We start from the raw sequence: 26,100 nt of genomic DNA, 5'->3' as shown, positions 1-26,100 counted from the left end.
TTTTAAGAATCAAAAGAGATTGGAAGGCACCTAGCCCCCCCCCCCGCCTTCCAAGCCCATTTTTCCTCAAACCCATATGATAAGAACTTTGAGATAGCTCTTTTTAAAATAGTTCAAAGACCATATAACGAAAACTCAGGGGTCAACAGAGCCCCCCGGGGCCCGAGGGCAGGTGTTGTAAGTTATGCCCAGGGGGAATATATGGTTCTTATTGAAGGGATGCTCGTAAAAAATTCAGAGATGGCTCATTTGATTGGAAATTGAAAGTTCTAGTTCAGTTTTTTAGAGTCAAAAGAGATAAGAGGGCAACTAGCCCCCCCCCACGCCCCCTTTTCACCAAATGCATCCAATAAAAATTTTGAGATAGCCAATAAGTTGAAAATTGCTCAAAAGTCAGATAAAAAAACTCAGGTGTCGTCACAACCCCCCAAGGCCCGGGGGCAGGCGTTGTTAGTTATGTCTGGGACATATATTGTTCGTATGAAAGGGATGCTCGTATAAACTTCAGAGAGCTCATTTGATTGGATATTGAAAGTTGGAGCTCACTTTTTAATATTCAAAAGAGATCCGAGGGCAGCTAGCCCCCCCTCCCCACGCGTTCTTTTTCAAAACCCATCTGATGACAATTTTGAGATAGACATTTTGTTAAAAATAGTTCAGTTTAAGAGTCAAAATTGTTCTAGTTCAGTTTTTAAGAGTCAAAAGAGATTGGAGGGCACCTAGCCCCCCCCCCCCCCCGACCTCCACGCCCATTTTTCCTCAAACCCATCTGATAAGAACTTTGAGATAGCTCTTTTTAAAATAGTTCAAGGACCATATAAAGAAAACTCAGGGGTTAACACAGCCCCCCAGGGCCCAAGGGCAGGCGTTGGAAGTTATGCCCAGGGGGAATATATGGTTCTAATTGAAGGGATGCTCGTAAAATATTCAGAGATGGCTCATTTGATTGGAAATTGAAAGTTCTAGTTCAGTTTTTTAGAGTCAAAAGAGATTGGAGGGCAACTAGCCCCCCCCCACGCCCCCTTTTCACCAAATGCATCCAATAAAAATTTTGAGATAGCCAATAAGTTAAAAATTGTTCAAAAGTCAGATAACAAAAACTCAGGTGTCGTCACAACCCCCCGAGGCCCGGGGGCAGGCGTTGTAAGTTATGTCCTGGGGCATATATTGTTCGTATGCTCGTATAAACTTCAGAGAGGGCTCATTTGATTGGATATTAAAAGTTGGAACTCACTTTTTAATAGTCAAATGAGATCCGAGGGCAGCTATCCCCCCCCCACGCGTTCTTTTTCAAAACCCATCTGATGACAATTTTGAGATAGAAATTTTGTTAAAAATAGTACAAAGGTCGGAAAAGGAAAAAATCCGGTGTCAATAGAACCCCCCCCGGCAACAGGGGAAGGCGTTCTAAGTTATGCCCTAAGGGATGTACGGTTTTTACGAAAAGGATGCTCGTATAAACTTCATAGAGGGACCGTTTGAATGCAAATTGCAAGTTGTGGGTTTCTTTTTAATCCTCATTAGTTTTAAAATAGCCCCCCCCCCCGCTCTGTTATCCCCAAGCACGTTTGCGACCAATTGTTAGACGACCAGAGGTTTGGAAAGTTTTCCAAAGCTGGATAACAAAAACGCCCCCCAGAGCCCAGGGGATAGGTGTTGTAAGTGTTGTCCTGGGGGCGTATATGGTTCTTATGAAAGGGAAGCTCGTATAAACTTCAGAGGGGGCTCATTTGAATGGAAATTGAAAGTTTTAATTCAATTTTTAAGAGTCTAAAGATATCCGAGGGCAACTAGCGCCCCCCCCCACAAACCCTTTTTTACCCAAGCCCCTCCGATAAAAGTTTTATAATAGCAATTTCATTAAAAATAGTTCAAAGGTCAGAAAAGAAAAATTCCTGTGTCGACAGAACCCGTCAGGGCCCGGAGGCAGGCGTTATAAGTAATGCTCTAGGGGAATAAATAGTTCTTATGGAAGGGATGCTCGTATAAACTTCAGAGAGGGCTCATTTGATTGGAAATTGAAAGCTCTTGTTCAATTTTTAAGAGTCAATAGAGATCGGAGGGCAACTAGCCCACCTCCTCCACGCCCTAAATGCATCAGATAAAAATTTTGAGATAGAAATTTTGTTAAAAATAGTTCAAAGTTCTGATAAAAAAAAACTCCGGTGTCGACATAGCCCCCCAGGGCCCCGGGGTAGGCGTTGTAAATTATGCCCTGGGGGCATATATGGTTGCTATGGAAGGGATGCTCGTATAAACTTCGTAGAGGGCTCATTTGATTGGAAATTGAAAGTTGTAATTCACTTTTTAAGAGTCAAAAGTGATTGGAGGGTAGCTAGCCTCCCCCCACACTCGATTTATTTTTTTCCCAGAGGCACTTCATATAGAAAGGGTCGTCGTATAAACTTCAGAGGGGGCTTATTCGGCGGGAAATCGAGATTACTAGTGTACTTTTTAAGAGCCGAAAGTGATCAGAGTGTAACTGGCCACCCAGCGCTTTTCCCATAAATAAATTTGATATAAATTTGAGGTAGCCATTTTGTAAAAAATTCTTCAGAGATTGTATAACAAAAATTCATTTACGTATGGTCATTTAGTTAAAAATAATTCGAAGGTCAGATGAGAAAAACTAAACTGTCGACACAAACCCCCCCCCCCAGGGCCGGGGCAGGCGTTGTAAGTATTGCTCTGGGACATATATGGTTCTTACGGAAGGTATACTCGTATAAACTTCAGAGAGGGTTTATTTGAATGGAAATTAAAAGTCGTAGTTCATTTTCTCAGAGTGAAAAAAAAATCGGAGGGCAACTAGCCCCTCCCACCCTCCACGCCTTTGGGTGTATCAGATGGATAAACCCATCCGATAAAAATTTCAGGTGATCTTTTTGTTAAAAATAGTTCAATCATCAGATATTAAAACTCCAGGGTCAACATAACCCCCCAGGGCCCAGGGACAGGCGTTTTAAGTTATACTCTGGGGATATATAGGGTTCTTATAGAAGGGATACTCGTATAAACTTCAGAGAGGGCTCATTTGATTGAAAATAGAAAGTTCTAGTTCACTTTTAAAGAGTAAAAAGAGACCGAAGCTTAATCTAGTCCCCCCACGCCCTTCTTCCCCAAACCCATCCGATGAAAATTTTGAGATAGCAATTTTGTTAAAAATAGTTCAAGCATCAGATAATAAAAACTCCGAGGTTGACACAAATCCATTTTTTTCACTTTGATATTGTTACTTTGATATCAGTTTTGTTACTTTGATGAATATTTGATTTTTTTTTTTTAAGTTTGATTTTGTAATAGGGAGTTTTTAAAAACTAATTTTTTTTTGCAATCAAAAACGAACAAAAATTAATTAAAAAAACTTTCCGAAAAATAAGTTTTTCAAAAAAAAGTAAAGACCATAGTAAACTTAAGCTCAGTGATACAAATAACTTTTAAAATTCAAACTCAAAACGACCAGAAATTACTATTAAAGAATAAATGAAACCCAAAACGAACAGAAATTAAATAAACAATCATAGCAAAAACATACAACAAGTAATAATATAAATGAATAAATAGATCTTAAAGCGAGTAATGCTTAGATTGAATATTAAAATCCAGCTTAAAACGAAAACAAAAATTCTTATTGAAGTATAAATGAAACTTAAAACGAACAGAAATTAAATAAACAATCAATGCAAACAAACATACAACAGATATTGATGTAAATTAATAAATAAATCTTAAAACGAGTGAAACTTAAATTGAATATGCAAATCAAGCTTGAAACGAACAAAAATCACCACAAACAAGAGTTTGGGTATGACCTCCTTCTCTCACTGTAAAAGTCTAAGACCTACTGCTTAATTGGTGCTCTACTGAAATCTATATGCGTTTTGAACAATCTTGGAAAGTATAAACAACATAAAAATGAATGGTTTATGAATAATGATATTAGTTTGTGAAAGATCCATCAGTTCAAGAATTTATTTCACTGTAATTGTATTTTTATTTTCAATACTGTAAGAACTGGAATAGAAAATATTTGTAATATAATCCGTTTTCAGTAAAGCGCCAATGACGCAGTAGGTTTTTGATTTTTATTTACAGTTAGGAAAAGAGGGAGTATCCAAACACTTGTTTGTAGAGAAACTATATTCGTCTTTAACAACTTTATAAAGAGCTAGTAAATTAAACTGAATATTTGATGTATAATGATATTAATTGCTGAAAGCTCATCAGTTCAAAATGTTACTATAATTTTAATGTTTATTTTCAATATTAAGTACAAAATAACATATTTGTCATAAAATTGGTTTTCAGTAAAGCTCCAATGACGCAGTAAGCTTTTGAGTTTTATTTACAGTTAGGAAAAGAGGCAGTATCCAAACAATTGTTTGTAGGGAAACTATATTCGTCTTTAACAACTTTAAAAAGAGCTAATAAATTAAACTGAATATTTTATGTATAATGATATTAATTGCTGAAAGCTTATCAGTTCAAAATTTTACTATAATTTTAATGTTTATTTTCATTATTAAGTACAAAAAAATATTTGTCATAAAATTGGTTTTCAGTAAAGCGTCAATGACGCAGAAGGTTTTAGACTTTTACAGTGAGAGAAGGAGGTCATACCCAAACTCTTGTTTGTGGTGATTTTTTTTTGTTCCAAGCTTGATTTACATATTCAATTTAAGTTTCATTCGTTTTAAGATTTGTTTATTAATTTACATTAATATCTATTGTAGGTTTGTTTGCATTGATTGTTTATTTTATTTTTGTTCGTTTTAAGTTTCATTTATACTTCAATAGGATTTTTTTTTTAAGCTTGATTTTAATATTCAATCTAATCATTACTCGCTTTAAGATCTATTATGTAGTGTACGTCGTTACTCGCTTCATATTTAGGCTATGGTCGCACAGTTAATGTACGTTCGTTTTTGTTTGTTATTCATTCGACAATAGTTATTTCATGCCGTTTTGAGTTTGTAATGCAGCAGGTAACTGCATATGCTGTTCTTAATTTTATAAGGGCCATCAATTTAAGTTGAACAACTTATTTTTCGCAAAGTTTTTTTTTTAATTAATAAAAGAAAAGTAGGAGGAGAGGCAAATACTTTTGATGATTTCGAAGTAAAGAAAAAATTTTCTAGCGATGAAAATGAAATGTTGAGTCAGCCCATAACTGAATAAGAGCTTAAGAAAGCGTCGAATTCTACTAAACAGGAAAGGCCCCCGGAGGAGACGGTTTAAGTTATGATTTTTACAAAGTTTTTTTAGTGAAATTTCGGAAATACTATTACCAGCAATGGACGAAATGATTTGTGAAGGATCGAAACTAGAACAGACTCTGGCGATTATCACATAAGTGCCAAAAAAGGGAGATAAACAAAACATTGAGAATTGGAGGCCAATCTCTCTACTCCCTTTAATACCCGACTATGTTCAAAAGTCCAAATGAATAGGCTCAAGAAACTAATAGGAGAGATCCTGGGTGATATCCAACATGGGGGCATAAAGGGTCGGAAAGTCCCGAATATTCCTGCTATTTTAAGAAACTTGCTCATTAGTAGAGAAGAGCAATCAAAAAGTAATCTCAAATGGGCGTTAATAAAAGATTTTATCAAAGCTTTCGATTCAGTGGTCCGTGATTTGCTTTTTAAATTGATGACGGATAAGCTTTCGTTTTGTAGTGAATTTGTGGAATTTTACAAGAATGCTGCATACCGTCATGCAGCAGCGAAAGTGGTAGTTAACGGCAGCATCACTGAAAAGTTTCCCCTCGAAGTATCTCTTTGACAAAGAGACCCAAGCTCTTAATTTTTATTCGAGATATATCTAGACCCTCCAACCAAATCCATAGAAGCTAGATTAACGGGTATCAGAATACTGCTAACTGTAGTTCTCAAGTCAGAAGCCTTTATGGATGACACCAATTTCTTCACCGATGGAGAAGTGACGTTAAAACAGTAATGCTAGGCATAGAATGGTATGAGGAAACTTTGCTGTAAGGATTCCTAAAAAAGACAAGATCCTCCCTTTAGCTGTAAATCCAAAGGCGAGCTGGACCTGGGACTTGGAAAATCAGACTTGGCTAGAAGTCAATTCATCAGTGAAGATACTTGGAATAGAATTATCAGTCAGAGGGAGCTGCTGGCAAAATGTGTGGGGCAAGAAACTGCTCGAAATTCAGCATCTTCTATGTGGTAATGATATAGGTAGAATTCTTACCTTGTTTCAGGGATCAACATTCGGCAACATGTATTGTGTAGCACGAATACTCAATCTGGCCCCAGTAATGCCCCTCCCAGACCTTATAGCAAAAACGAAATCGAAACTTACATGTGGCGTTTCATATGGGGCAGTAAGCTAGAAAAACTGAGTAAGAAGACGCTCTTTCGTAAAAAGAAATCGGGAAGTCCTGGTATTCTGGATTTTCAAAAAATATTTCAAAATATGCTTACCCGGATGACACTCGAATTTATAAATGAATCCCCAATTCACTTTGAACTGACAAAGAATTGGTTGCTTCCCATACTAAATGAACTTACTCCAACTAATTCGGAGACAAATGCCCCAGCTTTCATAAAAGATTCAGTCCAGATATTTAAGCAACTGCAACAGAAAGGGCTTCTCATGGTGGATAGCAAAGAATTAAAAATCGACATCACCAGACTCTTAACTCCCGAAGAAGAAAATTGTGGGTACCACATAAAAGAAAAAGAGCTATTTGTAAATTTTGAAAATGTATTTAGGAGTCTGCATCCATTCCCTATGGAGCCAAAAGTATAAGAACTTATGTTTCAAGTGATACATATGATTTTGCCATATCGAAATAGAATGTCACGTTTCTTGAGAAATGAAGATAAAAAGGGCTCCTTTTGCTTGGTAGTAATGGATGATGGTTTAGGCATTTATTTAAGTGGCATTTATTTTTTTGTAAATGATTAAATAGTTTTTTGTTTTGAATTATTGGTGCCACTGAGAGGAGAGAAGGCGGGATTAAAAAAATAAATAAAAAAAAACAATTGTTAACTATAGAATTGCACTTTTTTGAAGAGTGAGTGACATTTTCAAAGAGTGAAAGAGCCTTACATTCAAAAAACTGTGTTTAAAATACACAGAAAAAGAGTCAATTAGCTCTGACATCAACATCGTCTGAAAGTAGGAAATAAAGTCAATAAAGCTGCCTTCTGAACGGCTCAACGACTAAGCAAAGCTTATAGATTTCTGTATTGGATACATGACTAAAATTTAGCCAAAAGATAGTAAGCCATTATTCGTTAAACACACTTTCTGAATCAATAAGCCCCTGCCTTTTTGATCTTTTTAACCTCTAAAAATTATTTATTATCCAATTGTCCTATCTTAGAGAAAGGAAAGGCACTAATTCTCACTTTTTAAAACTGTGGTTAAAATAGACAAAAAAGGATCTATTAGCTTTGGCACTAATATCACATGAAAGTGAGAAATAAAGTCAATTTATCTGGCTTAATAGATAAACTCTATTACCAATTCTATAGCTGCTACTTTTATTTTACTACCCGGGTAGGCATTTTTATTGTTATGGATTCCTAAGTATTAGGTCGACCCAAGTCCTGCTAATAAAAAAAGCACTGGTCAAAGTATCCCTATCACCTTGCAGGTCCCCTTGACTGTAACTGAGAATAATTTGTTTTGACTGGCTTGTCACTAAAATACTAGAGAATCTGTAACCGTTTTGTCCTTGTGGAAGGTAGACAAAACAATACATCTCATGTATACACAGCTTTTCCATTTCGAAAGGTAGTTTATATATCCCTTTAAAGAGTTTATGGTAATGTATTAGTTAATCAAACAGTTCGTGTAACGAACTTTAAGTAAGGAGCGACCCGGCTCAATGGTAGCCGAAACCCTAGAAAACGGGTTTTTGATACCAATAGATACATCAAAAGAATCAAATTTCAATGTTGAATTCAAATGTATAACTTTCATCAAGTTTAGTCCTACTCATCAAAAGTTACAAGCCTGAGAAAATTTGCCTGATTTTCGAAAAAAGGGGGAAAGACCCCCTAAAATTTGTAGAACCTTAATGAAAATCACACCATATTCAGCGTATCAGAGAACCCTGCTGTAGAGGTTTCAAGCTCCTATCTACAAAAATGTAGAATTTTGCATTTTTTGCCAGAAGAAAGATCACGGATGTGGTTTTTTTTTTTTTTTTTTTTTTCAGGGGTGATCGTATCGACCCGGTGGTCCTAGAATATCGTGGGAGGACTCATTGGAACGAAAATTAAAAGTTCTAGTTCCCTTTTTAAGTGACCAAAAAAATGGAGGGCAACTAGGCCCCCTCCCAAGCTCATTTTTTTCCCAAAGTCACCTGATCAAAATTTTGAGATAGCCATTTTGTTCAGCATGGTTGAAAATACAATAACTATGCCCATTAGGATGACTTAATCCCCCAAAGTCCCCGGGGGGAGGGCTGAAAGTTATGAATTTTACCCAATGTTAACATATATTATTGGTTATTAGGAAGTATACACACATTTTCAGGGGGGATTTTCTCTGGTAGTAGGGGGGTGGGTGGAGCGGGGGTTATGTGGGAAGATCTTTCCATGAAGGAAGTTTTCATGGGGGAAGGAACATTGCTATGTAGGGGGCGCCGGATTTCCCAGCATTATTTAAAAAAAAAGATCAGAAATTAAATATACAAAAACAAGTTTTCCAACTGAAAATAAGGAGTAACATCAAAACTTAAAACGAACAGAAAATATTACGTGTATGATTGGGTTCACCCACTAGTCAATACCTCACTCTTTAAGCCAAAGATTTTTTTGTACTTTTATAAGAGCTATTTATTCTAAATAACGGTCTTTGTGATTAAGGGGTCATTTTTAAAGAATTGGAACAAAATTCGAACTTTAGCTTAAAGAGCGAGGTATTGACTAGGGGGCGAGCCCCCTAACACACGTATTAAAAATATATGAATATAGAAGTTCGTTGCGTAAGTTAATTTGTAAGTTACGTATATTTATTACTAATAAAAACGTTCGTAAATAAAATTAAACAAGTTTCGAGAAAGCCATTTAACCAAACAAAAGTAAAATTAATATGCAAATTTTGTTTTAATTATTCATGTACGGTGAGCCAAAATCAAAACCTGCATTAATTCAAAAACATTCAAAATTTTAATAAAAAAAACAAGTTTTTTTAACTGAAAGTAAGGAACGACGTTAAAACTTAAAACGAACAGAAATTATTCCGTATATGAAAGGGGCTGTCCCCTCCTCAACGCCTCGCTCTTTACGCTATAGTTTGACTTTCTCACAAATCCATTTTTTTAACAATGAAAAACTTTAGCGTAAAGAGCGAGGCGTTGAGGAGGGGACAGCCCCTTTCACATACGGAATAATTTCTGTTCGTTTTAAGTTTTAACGTCGTTCCTTAATTTCAGTTAAGAAAACTTGTTTTTTATTTATATAGGTAATACTATATATGTGTTTTTTTTATTTATATAGGTGCTAATACTACCTGAAACTCTAAAAACCAAACTTTGGGTTTTAATAAATGCATCAATATATATATAATAAATATATCGATGAATATAATAAATATATAAATATATCAAACGCTCAGACTCTCTCATCTCTAAAGTTTTCCTAACCTGTACATATTTTTAACCTCTAAAACCAATTTATTATCCTTTAATTTCCCTTTTTTAGAGGGAAAGGGAAGGTAATAACCCTTATTTTTTAAAACTGTGTTCAAAATAGACAAAAAAGGGGTTAATTAGCTTTGGCAGTAATATCACAAATCACAACACTTAACAACTATACATAGCTCATACCTTTCTGAATTGGCTGGACGACTGGAATTTGGCTTAAAGATGGAAATTTGCTCGAAAGACATCCACATCAGGTATATTAAACCAACACTAAATGGAGTGAATATATCAAATAGCTTGCAAACAAAATGACCACCTGGAAGAAATTGACTTTCCATTAGAGACTTTCCATTATGGAGCATGGGGAGGGGGGTACTCAGTAATTAGTAGGCTATGTTCTCTAGCCCCTAAAATATTCCTTTTCTCCAAAAGTTCTCAACAAAGTTTTGTTAGGGCAACTTGCCTATGCCAAATCACCGGCAAATCCTAAATTGCCCAACAAAAATTGTGTTGTACCTAAAAAGATTGCAAAACAGCATTAGGATGCAGTGTTTGCAACTTCGAAGGGAAAAGCAGACTTAAAAATACTTTCTGAATTATCCAATAGATAAATAACTTATTTATCGTTTATGTTATAATCGCTTGGGTTAGTGTATTTTTTAGTGTTTGCGATGGTAAGTGTTGTTATTATGTGTGTTTCTTTCTCCATTCTCCTCTAATTACAACTTCGAAGGGAAGAGCAGACTTACAAAATACTTTCTGAATTATTCAACAGACAATTAACCTCGATCTAAGTGCATTTTAAAAGTTTTCAAGGTATACAGCAACCAGGCAACATCCAATTAAAATTTAGCTACCAGATTTTCAAAAAAGTAGACATGACGATAAATAAAAGTTCAAATAGGGATAAAATCCTTTTAATAGACAGTGATGATGATAACAGTGATAGAAATTCACAAAGATACCAGATATTTCGAACACATATGCAGTGACCGTCATCAGTAGTAAAATTTACTACTGATGTAAACATTACTACTGATGACGGTCACTGCATATATGACCGAAATATCTGGTATTTTTGTGAATTTCTATCACTGTTATCATCATCACTGTCTATTAAAAGGATTTTATCCCTATTTGAACTTTTATTTATCATCATGGAAAGGCAATGTGGTCTCCGAAATTATCTAAGTAGACATGTACCTTTTTACAAGGCCTGTAGCAGAGAATTAAAACAGAATAGACGGGGAAGTTATACCTAGCAATAGCTTAAAAATTTTTTAAAGATATGTTTTTTGCTCCCCACAAGTTTTTTCTGGTGCCATTATGGAAGTTTTTTACCAAGTCAGAAGGTCAATAATTTTGGCCTGTCTTTTTCAAATTTTTTATGTATTTTATCCGTGTCCCTATTTGGTCTCGTAACAGTTATATCTCAAACCGTTACAGAGTTTTTGAGATATGGGATAAGATGGATGTATTAAAAGGCAGATTCAGACAGCGATTTGAATCAGTCGTAGATTTTCCGTTGGGTTGTATCAATCGTTTGTGAGTCATTGTTAGTGTTTTTTTAGTGTTTACGATAACGAGTGTTTTATTATGAATGTTTCTTTCACTATACTGCTCTAAGCGCATTTTTGTATGTATAGAGGGTTCAAATATATTATTACTAAGAGCTTACCACTTTGGGAGAAAATAAATAAATGAATACAGGATAGAAAAGGGCTCCTACTCCTTTTTTAAATATTAAATAAAGAAGAGATTGCAAAGAATAACTTAAACATTTCATTTATGATTTCAGTCTGCATATTTCTCATTTATACCTAAATTATATTATATCATATTCATAATACATAATACATAAGTTAATTTAATTTACATTATATTTCTGCATATTTCAGTCTGCTATTACTGCTTTTGCTACTACCGATTTACTGTAGCACCATGCTGTCTGAGGCAAAGGCAGCTGCGCACGCTCCTCCTCCGCCGCACAGAATTTCACTTTTCACTACCCATGAAGTTCTATTTCTGCTTAACTCCTTTCTTATGACTTCTGGTCATCCTATAAGAGGATGCTCAGCTCCTCTTTGGCCCCACTGGGCTACAAAAAAAGCACAATTTATTTTAAACCTATTACCTTTCACCCGTAAAACCTGACCTACTCCTCTTAATGTTTTCCTTTTCGTTTTGGCCTAAAGATAGAAAGCCATTATTCCTTACCAACTCCTCTTAATGACCTACTCCTCTTAAAACCTGACCTACTCCTCTTAATCTTTTCTTTTTCATTTTGGCCTAAAGATAGAAAGCCATTATTCCTTACCTACTCCTCTTAATGACCTACTCCTCTTAAAACCTGACCTACTCCTCTTATAGTTTTCTTTTTCATTTTGGCCTAAGGATAGAAAGCCATTATTCCTGACCTACACCTCTTAATGACCTACTCCTCTTAAAATCTGACCTGCTCCTCTTAATGTTTTCTTTTTCATTTTGGCCTAAAGATAGAAAGCCATTATTCCTGAGCAACTCCTCTTAATGACCTACTCCTCTTAAAACCTGACCTACTCCTCTTAATGTTTTCCTTTTCGTTTTGGCCTAAAGATAGAAAGCCATTATTCCTTACCAACTCCTCTTAATGACCTACTCCTCTTAAAACCTGACCTACTCCTCTTAATATTTTCCTTTTCATTTTGGCCTAAAGATAGAAAGCCATTATTCCTTACCTACTCCTCTTAATGACCTACTCCTCTTAAAACCTGACCTACTCCTCTTAGAGTTTTCTTTTTCATTTTGGCCTAATGATAGAAAGCCATTATTCCTGACCTACACCTCTTAATGACCTACTCCTCTTAAAATCTGACCTGCTCCTCTTAATGTTTTCTTTTTCATTTTGGCCTAAAGATAGAAAGCCATTATTCCTGACCAACTCCTCTTAATGACCTACTCCTCTTAAAACCTGACCTACTCCTCTTAATGTTTTCCTTTTCGTTTTGGCCTAAAGATAGAAAGCCATTATTCCTTACCAACTCCTCTTAATGACCTACTCCTCTTAAAAACCTGACTTACTCCTCTTAATGTTTTATTTTTCATTTTGGCCTAAAGATAGAAAGTTATTATTCCTGACCTACTCCTCTTAATGACCTACTCCTCTTAAAACCTGACCTACTCCTCTTAATATTTTCTTTTTCATTTTGGCCTAAAGATAGAAATCAATTATTCCTGACCTACTCCTCTTAATGACCTACTCCTCTTAAAACCTGACCTACTCCGCTTAATAATTTCTTTTTTATTTTGGACTAAAGATAGAAATCCATTACTCATTAAACATAATTTTGAATCATCAGTGTGGAATGAAAACCAACCCTCGTTAGCGTATTGCCTTATAAGCAATCCTTCACAAGAGTGCCAAAACTATCCTTGGATAGATCCCCTGAAACACATCTAACATCTCTTCTTCGGCTTTTCATTTTTCGGAGCCATGCATAACCAATGCTGGATTGGAGAGCAAAGGGTCGATTGAAAGCAAACAGAAGTAGTATTTAGAAAGCAAAAGATCAATCGAAAACAAAATGAAATGGTATTTAGAAATCAAACGATCGACTGAAACCACACAAAGTGGGATTTAGAAAGCAAAAGGTCAATTGAAAGCAAAACGATGTAGCATTTAGAGAGCAAAAGATCGTTTGAAAGCAAAAAGAAATAGCATTCGGAAAGCAAAAGTACGATGCAAAGCAAAAAGAAGTAGTATTTAGAAAGCAAAGGGTCAATTGCAAGCGAAACGAAACAGCATTTGAGACCAATAAAAAGCCAAAACAAATAGTAAATAGAAAGTAAAAGATCGATAAAACCAAAGAGATATAACATTTAGAAAGTAAAAGTTCGATTGAAAGCAACACAAAATAAAATTAAAATAACTGACTTGAGCACCACTTCTTATTTCTATTTCTTTTCTACTACTACTACTAACAACTCACTGCAGCACCACGCCGCCTGAGGCCAACACAGCTACACACGCTCCTTCTCCATCCCAATCTATTCAAAGCCTCTCTCTTTACACTCTCCCAGGAAGATCCTATTTTCCTTAACTCTTTTTTTATGGCATCCCTCAACGCCAACCGCGAACGACCTACTTTCCGTTTAGCCCTAGATCTTTGGCCGAAAAGGATAATCTTCCGCGATCTGTCCTTCATCCGCAGAGAATGCCCTAGCCATCTCACCCTTTCTGTCATTATAGCACTAGAAAGTAGAATTGAACCACACTTTTCGTACAGCCTACTGTTTGAAATACGGTCAGTCAGTCGGGGTACCGAGAACAATCCGCAGGCAATTTCCCTGGAAAATATGTAGCAAATCTTCATCCGGTTTTCGGAGCACCAAGGCTACAGAATCATATTTGACAACTGTTATCACTATAGTTTCCAATATTCTAATCTTGGTTTGTAGATTTCCTATTCTTCTAAACTTTTTTTCAACTACGAAAACACTAAACCTTGGCTATTCTACTTTCAACATATTCAGCATAATCTAAGTCCAGGAAAGTTTTCCCCTTCCATTTGATTCCATGTTCTCCTGTTGCCTTTCCTATACTCCTTAAGACCAAGTCCATCTAAATGATTCCATATAAGGGGGGATAGAGCACAACCTTGCTCAATTTCTTATTTAATATGAAACCAGCTGCTAACCTCATTTTCTATCTTAACCGCAGCAGTGTTATTCTCGTACATAGCACTAATCACTTTAATGTATACCATACAAGGATAAGACCATCGCTAAAGCTTTTCTATCAACAGAATCGAACGCTTGCTCATAATCTATAAAAATGAGGACCTAAGGTGTTTGATAACTCAGGCACTTCTCAATTATTAACCTAATATTGATTTCTATTCCGGTATTATATGTTAAAAACCCGTTAGCTGTACCAAATTAAGATCATTAACTTCATTTCACGAATTTAACGAAAACCATTTTCTTAACTGTGAATAAATACCCTGTGCCTTAGCTATTCCACTTTTTACATCTTGACTACATCCATCATCTTCACCAATAACGTCAATTAATGTATTCTAATAAACTATTCTCGCAAACTGAACCCTCAAAATGTCCATAAATTCACTCACTTACAAAAAGGATAAATCTCTTATTCCAAGATCCTTTTTTTAGAAGTAGTCTGGTAATAGAAGTAGAAGATTCTACCAAAAAACCATACAGAATACGAATAATATTTACTGCTACGTACAACAGAAGGCAGCTACAAAACTGTAAAACAATATAGTTAAAGGGCAACAAGCGCATAAAACTTACCGGTACGGACAACACAAAGGGCAACGAGAAACTGACAGAGATACAATCTTTTTGACAAAATTTCTTGAATATTTTCTTGACCATCAACAGAAAAACCCTGAAAAATAGGAACGTATTAGAGAACGTATTAGAGTGAAAAATAGGAACGTATTTAGAGTAAACGTATTAGAGAACGTATTAGAGTGAAAAATAGGAACGTATTTAGAGTAAACGTATTAGAGAACGTATTAGAGTGAAAAATAGGAACGTATTTAGAGTAAACGTATTAGAGAACGTATTAGAGTGAAAAATAGGAACGTATTTAGAGTAAAGGAAATAAAAGCAGAAGATACAGCTGAAGTTACAATAAGAGCAAAGCAAAACAATTTAAAGCAAAGTACTATTCAAAGAATAAATTAAAAAGCAAAACTGTGTTTCTTCTTATAAAATTGCAAACAAACACAAAGCACAATTTAAATTGCTAATATATTTACAATTCTGGAAATTTATATTTAACTCGCGATTCTTCTTTCTGAATGAGATTGGTAAGCTATTTAGCCCCAAATTGGCAAGTTTACTTGCCACATGTTTTTAACAAAATTGCCACAATCATATGTTTTTGTGGCAAGCAATCATGTGATTGTGGCAAGTTTACTTGCCACAATCACATGTTTTTAACAAAATTGGCATTTGTAAAAGTAATGAAACGGCACTAAACTTCATAGTGAAAATGGGCTGTGCTGATCTCCATTTCATGGCCCTTCGGCCAAGAAGTGCAATGGGGGATTGGGAGCCAGCCATCCTTTGATTTCGCATATCCCTCCTATTTACCTTCCCACGGTTTTTGGTACCAATTTAGAGCTGGGTCGACTTTTGGCTGAGCTCAAAGAGTCAGACCACTGGCCACTATCCAAAATCAAATAATCCGTAACACCAGGACTCGAACCTCAGCATAGAATTGCAAGTTTAGCGCACTAACCGCTCAGCTATGACAACGAAATTGAGTGAAATAAAAACATATTGAACGGCAACTTTACACGCTAATGTTAAAACACCGTAAAACCACGGCAACGTTTCAGGCAAAGAATCCTGAAGGCAAGGTGAGGCTCATAACTATCCATTGTTTTGAATACAAAGCTTTATAGTATCTATAAAATCTTTATATAAAGATATAAATCTAAAATATAAAAGATAATATAAAATATAAAAAGATCTCATAGATTTTACATTTTTAAAATATAAAATCTAAAATCTAAAACTTAGTTGATTTCTCTGTTATTCCTCTCTTACCTTTTACCATTTTACCTTTTACATTTTGCTTTTTATCATTTACCTTTTACCATTTTACCATTTACCTTTTACCATTTACCTTTTACCATTTTATCATTTACATTTTACCTTTTACCATTTACCATTATACCTGTTACCATTTCTCTGTTACCTTAAGATTTATAAATTAAAAATCTATAGCCGACCTGGCCAGCCATGACAAAAACAAAAAGACAAAAAATTATCACTAAGAGAGATTTTCAAGAGAATTCTGAAGAGAATCTTCATGAAGAAGAGGTGACTCGATTGATGACATTCTTCTTAAAAGTGAACCCAAAGCTAATATGGGTAATGAAGTTTTACAAAATCACCAGGGGACTTGGTTAAATACAATACCAAGGAGAATTGCAGCAGTAAAAGCAAGCAAAAGGATTATTTCACAACAAAATAATTAATTTCATATTCATTTTATTTTATTATTATTCATTCCCTTCAGTGGTTTCATTGAAGCAACTCTATTTAGCTTCTGTGTTGGTCAATCACAGTAGCAACATTTGTAAAATAGCTTCTTTTTTTGGTTTTAGATTTTATTAAATTTTCTTTTAAATTTATTAAATTTATTAGAATTTATTAAAAATTAAAATTATCTTTGTTTCTTAGCGTTGAAACTACCTTGTTTTATACATGGCAAATATCCGCGTCGTTTTACTTTGTCTTTTCCTTCTACTGGCCGTAGTCCTCTTTGTTTGTTCATACTGAGATTATTTTTTTGGGGTCTCTTTGTTTTTCTTAAGATTTAGATTTCAAGGCTAGGATCTACTACTCTCCCGTCGTATTTTAGTGGGATCGGGTGAAAGGTATACACTGCAATGAAACATATGAATATTGTGAAAGAATGATGCGAGAGAACATATTGTCTGACGATCAGAAGAGAGGGCAGAGCAAACACCATGGTCTACAATTTATGACGATACCAGGACACGCTTTACCGGTAATCATATAAGCTTTCAAAAATTGCTAAAAAGCTTCCAAAAGTTTCAGCAAGATAACGTGCCTTTTTAAACTATTTTCTTGGCAACGGTGGTGATATCAAACGGATTTCTTTTTCAAAATCTAAAATAACACAATCGATAGCAAAATGTCAACAAATTAATTTCAAGAATAAGAATCTAAAAAATTGTTATTCGAAGGCGCTCATTTTCACCTTCAAAACAAATTTTTTGGTGATGACAGTCGGTCAACAGGTGTCCTGGTCCTGGTCAACATGAGTTGACGAGGACAACATGAGTTGAAGTCCTCGTCAACATGAGTTGACGTCAAAATGAGTATCAGTCCTCGTCAACAGGTGAAAGGACATTTCCCCATTCAGCAATTTGACCTTCCTGCCCTTCTTTGTTCCTGCCCTTCTTTGACTCTCCCTTCTCCTTAAACTTTTATCAGCCTCTTTTTTTATCTTAACAGCCTCTTTACGTTCCGAGTTATTGTTGGTTTTAATAAGTCCTAACGCTGCTCCTTACTTGTGTTAAAAAAAAAAAAAATTACAAACATGGTACAAGTATGATCTTCATTATTATTTTGCTAATAGTCCTAGCTTTGAACTGCTAATTTAGTCTTAACTTTTACTTTGTGGTGAGAGTCGGTCATATTAGTCCTCGTCAACAGGTGAAAGGACATTTCCCCATTCAGCAATTTGCCCTTCCTGCCCTTCTTTCACTCTCTCTTCTCCTTAAACTTTTGACGATTTTCTCTAGCTTTATTATTCCTACCTTTCAACTGAAAATTTATTGTTCTGACCGTGCGATTATTCCAACCGTGCGATTTCCTAACCGTGCGATTTCTTATCCTATCGTGCGATTCACCCGTTTTGGAGGTTCTGACCAGCTTGCCCTGACGAATGTAACAGAAACTTGTTACGCAAAAACCACGGGAGCTGGAATATATTTTTTAAATTTTTATATATTTTATATATATTTTATATATACTTATATATATTATAATATATTTTTTAATATTTATATTTTTTTACAAAAGTTGTAGTCAGGTAAATTTACTTGAGTAAAAACACGTACATTTCGCAATAGAAAAAAGACTGAACAATATAAAATGGAATTTATTACAGCCGCTATATAATAGTCTAGTAACTAAAAATTTGAGCTACCAGCAAGCTGTGCTAGATTTATTTTTATATATAAATATGTTAAATAAATAAATAAAAAAGTTATGTTTGAGCAATAATGCCCCCTTTTTATTTGTCTAATTATTGTTCTTTTAGGATTTACACTTGAAGGTTTTGGATAATAACATTGAGATATCTATATTTTCGACTACATACTCCATCGGCCATCATAAAATGGACTCCTCTGCCGTCAGTGTTGTCATATATAAAATCCTTTAATGAATTAATATTTTCTGGCTCATAAACATTGCCATCTCCATTCTTACCTGAAAAAAAGGACAACGTGTTAAACTAGTTAAAAATGAGTTATATGGGCTAAAATGAGTTCAACAGGTTCCAATGAGTGGTTCAGCTGCTAAACGGGCGAGTTGTACAAAAAGAACTAGAAAAATTGGGAGGAAAATATACGCCATTTTGATTTAGCGAAAAAAAAAATGTCTAGAATTTCTTTAGTGTTTGCCGTACTTGTTTCTGTTTTGTTTGTGTTTTGAGTAAGATAAATGTGATTACATAATTTTTTATTTGGGTTTAGTCAAACTGGCTTCTATGACAAGTATTTAGTCATAAATAGCGATTAATACTAAAATTTTTAATTTTAAAACATGATCGATCTGGCTTCTTGACGGCACAACTTATACCTTGAAAGTATGATTTTATATTTTTAATATTTTAAATAAGACAGTCTCATTTTTGGACATCGGTATAGCTACGTGGATAATATTCACCTAGAAAAAAGGCAGAAAAGTAATTGTAAAGCTAAGTTATCATAATAACGTACTCTAGTTTGTCCGGTGTCCACTTCTCTAGAAAACTTCTTAGTTAACCATGTTTGACACTGTTTAACATGGTTATGACCTAAGTTCTTAAGGATAAATCTAACAGCTTACTAGGACTCAATTAGAAGGAGTAATCAAACTTTCAAGCAGTATTTGACCTTTAAAGAGACACGTCGTGGATAAGAAAGACGTAGAAATTTATAATTTGCAAATATTGCTTCGTTCAAATGAAAGTCAAGCACAAAACACTAGGTTTGCTGAAAAAAGAACTTCAATTATTCTGATTCCTATTAAATCCTCATATTATTGGTCGTTAAAGGCTAATATTTAAAGATTTTATAGATTTCAAGGAGCCCCAGTCTTTTCTGATTTTTCGCACGATTCACCTCAATTATGCGGATGACGTGGCCCTACTTGGATGCTTGTCCTGAATGCTACACGAGGTCACTGAAACTAGTAAGTGCCTTGGTTGTGCGTCAAAGGTTAAATGCTTAGTCTGCCCCCCTCCCTACGATGAAAACTTCATAAAATAATTTTTAGCACCTTATAGCAGCATTTATGGCCCTAAAAATTGAAGAGTTACGACGCCGAGCACGCAGGCAGCCTTTTATGTTAAACAACTAATAGATCGTGTCGTGAAAATTTATCCTAGACATTGTTAAGTTTATACTGTTCTCACATAATATAATGATTGCAAATTATATTTTTATATACTTTCCCTCAAAACATATAATTATCCCCATACAAAGTGGCTTGTTTTCACATAAATAAATTTTAAGTATTTCTTTTTATCTATCATAGGTAATATTTCAGCATTGAACATTGCAGCCATTGCTGGACCTTATGCAGTCCTTATCCAGCAATGGCTGCTAAAACACTACTGAGGGCTCAAGAAGTCCGTAAGGGATCCATAATTCTAGAATCTTTGTGTTCATAGATGAATCTTCATCTCTGCTATCAAGATTACACCTTATCTATAGAACATTCATTATTCAATCTTATTAAAATAAACGATATTACAGCAACAGGCTATTCTGAAAGTTTAGTTAACGACTTACCATAATACGGTTCAAAGCATTCTGGCGGCCCAACAAGAAACTCCTCAAGCTTGAAGTCATTATCCCCTTTCAGAGTAAAACCGAAGCCTTTAGAATGCCACTTCTTCCGAAAGAGAACATATTCACTAAAGCCCCCAGGACCTGCACAAACATCAGCAAAATAAAGAGGCTCCTTGGCGTCAACATTTGGAGCCTAAAAGATGACAAAGAAAATTGAAAATTTAATGTGTTTATAGTAGGTCATGCACATAAGAATCTTTAGGACAGGGTCTATAATTTTTCGGTGGAGGCTACAAACCTCACAAAAAACAGCAGAAAAAGGGCATACTATTTATACGTCAAGATTTATATAACATTCAAATTTTATATTTAAAAGTCACGAAGTTTATTTAAAAATTACTTATATACTTTACAAAATTTCTAAATTATAATGCTTAAAAATTGCAAAAGATCTCCTTCAACGAATGTGTATGATGAGTGCCATACTTCTAAGCGTATTAGGATATTTCGAAGACTCGATCCTTCAGACAAACAAATTTTTTTTTTTTTTTAAAGTTTCTGAGTTGCTTGATAAAAGGTAATTTCTTCAACTCCTTCACATAGCAACTAAACTGCCCTTGCTAACAACTAAATCGCATTGACAAGTGTAAACGGCTCCTGGGTAATTTTTGGCGCTTTTGAAAAAAAAAAAACAACTAGAAACAAATAATAAACATATTCTCACACAAAGACTTAGTACCTTGGAACGTTGAATTTCTTTTTATTGCGCACAGTAGCACTATCTATTATGAACTTACACATAAGAATATTTCGGCATCTTCCCAAAGAACATAAGTTGCCAAACAGGTGGCGTGCAACGTAATAATGCTATAAATGGTCTTTTTCTACTTCTTCAGTCTCATATTCAGCTGTGGGAGAACTAAGCCAAGTGACCTGAAGACCATTGTGTGCATAATATGCACGCAAAAAAAAGTGTTCAAAAATATCGGTTCAAAACAGCCAAATAACAAGGAGAAGAACCCTAAGCAATTTAAAACCAATGTTATTTTCCCGAGAACAACCTTGTAGGCAAGGCAAAATTAACAGCCACTCCTGATGTAGCACCGGGAGTTATTATCAGGCACGTACACAAGAATTTGTTTCGGGGGGAGGGGGCAAATCCTTCAAATCCCATATTCTGTGAGACGTATCAGAAAATTATTGGAAAATAAAAAAAAATGATGAGATTTCAGGGCAGACAAGCGCGGAGCACCCCCGCACCCCCTCCCCCCCCCCCTGTGTACGTGCCTGGTTATGCTCCCCAAATATAAGTTTATTGATCGCCAGATATTTAAAAGCATATATGACCGAATATCCAATATTTTTGTGAAAATATATCATTGTCTATTAAAAGGATTTATTCTCATTTGAGCTTTTATTTATCGTCATGGAAAGGCAGTGTGATCTTCAAAATTATCTATGGGAAAATTTATCATCGCTGGATAACTTCTACTATATTATATATTACATGTAATACGAGCCACATTCACAAATTTATTTTTATTATTTGAAATGCTTCGAAGTAAGGGCTCATTTACATTGATTTTCTCTATACTAATAAAGTAGGGGTTTCCGAATTATAATTGAGGGTGTCATCCCCAAGCCGAATCCTAGATTACATAGGGTGTATTTGCTTTATTCTCAGGCAATATACAAAGCTTCGATAATTTTGTAACTGGCATTATTATTTTGTGTTTATATCCTATCAACAGTTCGTTTATAATGCCAAGTAGGGCCAATCTGAAAAGCATATACTAAATCTGTTGAGTTTTGTAAATAAACTAAGACTAAATTTGGTCTTCTGAGGCGCATTTATATGAGGCGCAAATAGCGATTAGTGAATTTGGAATTACCATTAAAAGGCTCATTGAGAGGTATTTTCATCTTTTAGCTTACGAAGTAATCGAGGTAATATTACCTTATTTACTTAATATTTAACAAAATTTTATATTTTTAAATTAATTGTTCATTAAGTTTTTAATTTAATTATTAATAAATTAATTATAGAAATTAATTTATTTTTTTGTTTAGAATAATTATTTTACATTTCAGTTAATATAGTATATAATTTCATTAACTATTTTATTTAATAATTTACTTAACTATTTAATTAAACTAAATATTTACCAAAAGAAAAAAAGGACTTGTTCATTCAAGTTAATTTCTATCGATTGTTATTTATGAAAAGGTTAGGTTATTAATAGGAAAGGTTAGGAAAGGTTATTTATGCTAACAGGAATTGACCCCTCACCCCTACCCTAATTCTGCCAAAACATTTGAGTGAAGACTTAGCGTAATGGATGGGTTTGAATAGCATGTATATTTAGCCTATGTGAGCGCTTAAAAGAGTGAAATGAAGCTTCATTGTCAATTGACATATTTTTAAAAGAGCATTAATATATTACGTTGCTATAATTCTCATTTTAAACAGAGTTTAGGATTGGGTGACAGACAATGTTCATAGAAATGTCTTGCCATCTCGTCCCCCCCCCCCTGAAAAACATTAAAACACATTGAATAAAAATATGTGCTAAGATATAAGTTTTGAAGACGAAGCAGCAAAGAACATTGATGGAACAGTTTCAAGTTTTGTAGAAGAGATTAGGGTTTGCAAAGAAAGGTCTTATACTATCCCCCAGTTTCTGGGTGATAGATCCTGCAAGGATAAAAGGAAATCTGAGCAACGAGAAATATGAATGTATAAGATGTAGAATCTAATTTAGATTCAAATTTCTGATAATCTTGATGGTGTGATAAGCCTAGTTAGAATAATTATGAGCAAAAACATACAATAAATACAAAGTAGAAAAATGTTGGGTACTTATCTGTTATAGCAACCCCACTCAAGAAGTGAAGTTAGGTTAATCCTAATGAAATATACCAGATGATGATAAAAATATGTAATTTTAGAAAGAAATTAGGCTATATATTTGCACATTAGGGGGGAGGGGGTAAAGTATAGCCGGTCTGCATGCAAATTGTGTTAGCTACAATTATTCTAAACTATTATGTAGTAAGAATTAATTTCTGACTTCACGCTGACCAAATACTTAACCCCTCCCCCTAGTATGCAAATATATAGCCCAAATTATATAAGTCTAATATATTCTGTCACAGGCTCTTGCTTTCCTCTGAGCGTAAGCTAATTATCTCTAAATACAGACAGATGTAACCGGTTTGATCTCGAGCTATACACGGCGTAATTCTTGAGTGGGGTCGCTATAACAGATAAGTACCGAGGAGCAAGGGATCCATCCTATTGGAGTCAGGTAAATCCTGTACAGTACCAGGTAGAAAACATTGATTCCTCCAAGAATGTTTCCTTTTTAAGCAACCTGTTTCGGGATTAAGCTTCGAGATAAACAAACACAAATGGGAAGAAGTAGCGGAAATTTCCAAGAAAAGAAACGGAAGAAACACTTACATCATCGTTCCTTTGATTAAAATTAGTAAACATGAACTCGGTAACAGCATCAATTTCTGCCATTTTAACGGCTGCTCTATTTTGGAAAAATACTTTTTTAATTGTCTCAAAAGGGTTCGATCGAGTCCTTGCATCTCGCAAATCCCTTTCGTCCAGAGAGTCAAACACAGTCTTGAAAAAAAATCAATATAATAATATATATACACTAATAAAAGGAATTATTAAAGATAAGGAGAAAATGATTGATAGAAATATGATAGAAAAATATCTGCAGGGGTGCCAATTAACAGAGTTAATAGCGGGGGGGGGGCTCCTTTTTTTATCATTTTTTTTGAAAAGATACAATTCAAGATGTTTTTCAGATCCAGAAGAGCGACATTTTTTTCTGAAGAAAATACCAAAAAGGTTCTATATATGTAAGGGGATAAACCCCCCCCCCACCCTGATCAACTACTAAACAAGGATAAGGCAATGTACAAAACTTCAAAATTGAGATATATAGTTGTAGTAGATTTATATGCAATATATTTAGCATATTTTCTCCTTATTTCAATAACGTAGCTTGGTTTATAGCTTATAATTGTACATTAGAAACCTTGTTTAGAAATAACTGTTATATATATTACTGAACCATTCATTTTATGACTTAAGTTTATAAGAAGCCATTGTTACATGTCTTTGGAGTTCTTTCTTTTTTTCTTAACCTCGAGTGTAGGTTTTCTTTTTTTCTTTCTTTTTTTCTTTTTTTTTAAACTCCAATGAAACAAATTAAACCCAATGTGATATAGTATTCAGTACATTGACAATCAGCATAAAAAACACTGACTTTTTAAAAATTATAAGGAACACCTTTTCGTTTAATTAAATTTCACTAAGACCTCGATTATTTGGGATTTGAATACTTATATTTTGTCTCCATTAAAAGATAAAACGTTAAATCACAAGCAAAGTTTAAACTAATTTGAATTAAATTTAAAATAATTAAGCAAATGCTAACTAAATAAGATAATTTAAATAAATTCAAATCTAAAACAATTAACAACAAATCCTAATAAACAAGGATTAGAAAAAAAATCGTTATATTTTCTACATATTCCACGATGTGAATAGAGCCAATTCTATATTCACAATCCGTTGGATAAAAACTCATTCATTAGAGAAATTTAGTTATCATCTAGGACTAGGCGTTGGAAAAATAAGAAACACAAGGCTACTTGATTCCGACCTCGGACCGATAACGTCTTGTTCGCCAATCATATCGGAGAAGGGACGTACACAACGTAAGTACAACCGAGCAGAAATTAAACCTGAAGGCGAAACACCCTTATAGTCCAATGTGGTAATGCGTTGCTATACACCAGCTGTAATATTACCGCGTTAATTTACCTATGGAGAAGTTACAGTATTTATATTCAGAATTTTGGGCTTCATCAAACCAGCACAATGCCTCGAAAAAGTAAACTAGAGCATGGCCAGCTCAGGCACTTGAAATCTTCTAGACCTCTGGTTCGGGTAAACAAGGAGGGGGGAGGGTAACCTTGGCAACGGTTAGTAACTATGATAGCTGCGTGCTTTAAAATAATGGCCGGTGAACACTGTCGGTAAGCTAATTGCGTAGGAAATGTAACCTTATTAGTAATAGATGTAAATTTCAAAAAATGGGCCTTTAGCTGATACTTAACGGGGTGTGATTCAACCCCTGATACTAGGCCAAAACCAAAATCAGTTTATTTTAACTTAGTGAGGGAAAAACAATCAACAGATTTTTCGGAGTAATGTTATTGGCCTCTCGGAGCAAGAGAGAAGCCTTGAATAGGGGGCAGGAGTGAAGGACCGTTCACAGCTGTTTTGGCATGAGGTGGTTTATTGCTGTAGTAATCTGACTGGGAAGCATCTACAAATTAATATAAAGAACTTCAGCATTAGCTGATTTCAAGTCATGAATAAAACAACAAGCAGCTTGACCTTCAACTTTATGGTGTAAATAGTTAAATTAACAAACAAAAAAGGGCCAGTTGAATGAACCCACCAGTCTATGGCAAAGTACCAACCGATGGGTAGACTGATAATGGGAGCTCCGAGGGCGAATTAAAAGGTTCACTGAATTTTTTTTTTAGGTTCATGAAGGCAGACGAGGAAACAGTAAATTCGTACGTAAATAATTTTCTTAGACCACACTGCTTATCCATTTTCGAAAAATTATGCAAGAAAAAACGGGTTTAATTTTAATAAAGCAGTGAATAAATAACAACAAAACAAACACTTAATTAAAAAACACTCCGAATATTTCGGCCCCACGTCCTGGAGCCTTCTTCAACGAGAGAAAAAGAGAAAAACAAAAGAAAAGAAATATAAATAGATAAGTAGGAATCAAACTCACATCTTAAATAAAACTTATTTATTTATATTTCTTTTATTTTGTTTTTCTCTCTCTTTGTGTGTTTAGTCTTGTTGTA

General features: G+C 34.6%; 1 protein-coding gene across 3 annotated transcripts in view; it reads right to left on the bottom strand.

The window, feature by feature from the left end:
• Cmtr1 (Cap methyltransferase 1) overlaps window positions 1–26,100 on the bottom strand; it is a 156,331-nt gene that overhangs the window by 58,372 nt on the left and 71,859 nt on the right. For all 3 annotated transcript variants that reach the window (XR_016141857.1, XM_089090049.1, XM_089090050.1), the window contains exons 7-11: window positions 23,645–23,815; window positions 20,182–20,374; window positions 18,504–18,613; window positions 14,924–15,020; window positions 9,812–9,944 (exon numbers count right to left, since the gene is read on the bottom strand). Coding sequence is in view for 2 of the 3 variants with exons in the window: in XM_089090049.1 (XP_088946175.1) it covers window positions 9,812–9,944; window positions 14,924–15,020; window positions 18,504–18,613; window positions 20,182–20,374; window positions 23,645–23,815 (704 nt within the window). In the remaining variant the exon portion in view is untranslated. The remainder of the gene's footprint in view (window positions 1–9,811; window positions 9,945–14,923; window positions 15,021–18,503; window positions 18,614–20,181; window positions 20,375–23,644; window positions 23,816–26,100) is intronic.

The sequence above is a fragment of the Artemia sp. Qi Xiang Cuo genome, chromosome 6 (assembly GCF_049724085.1).
Source record: "Artemia sp. Qi Xiang Cuo chromosome 6, ASM4972408v1, whole genome shotgun sequence".
Classification (NCBI taxonomy): Eukaryota; Metazoa; Arthropoda; class Branchiopoda; order Anostraca; family Artemiidae; genus Artemia; species Artemia sp. Qi Xiang Cuo.
The sequence above is the reverse complement of the archived record's forward strand: the minus strand, read 5'-3'. Positions and strand labels throughout refer to the sequence as shown.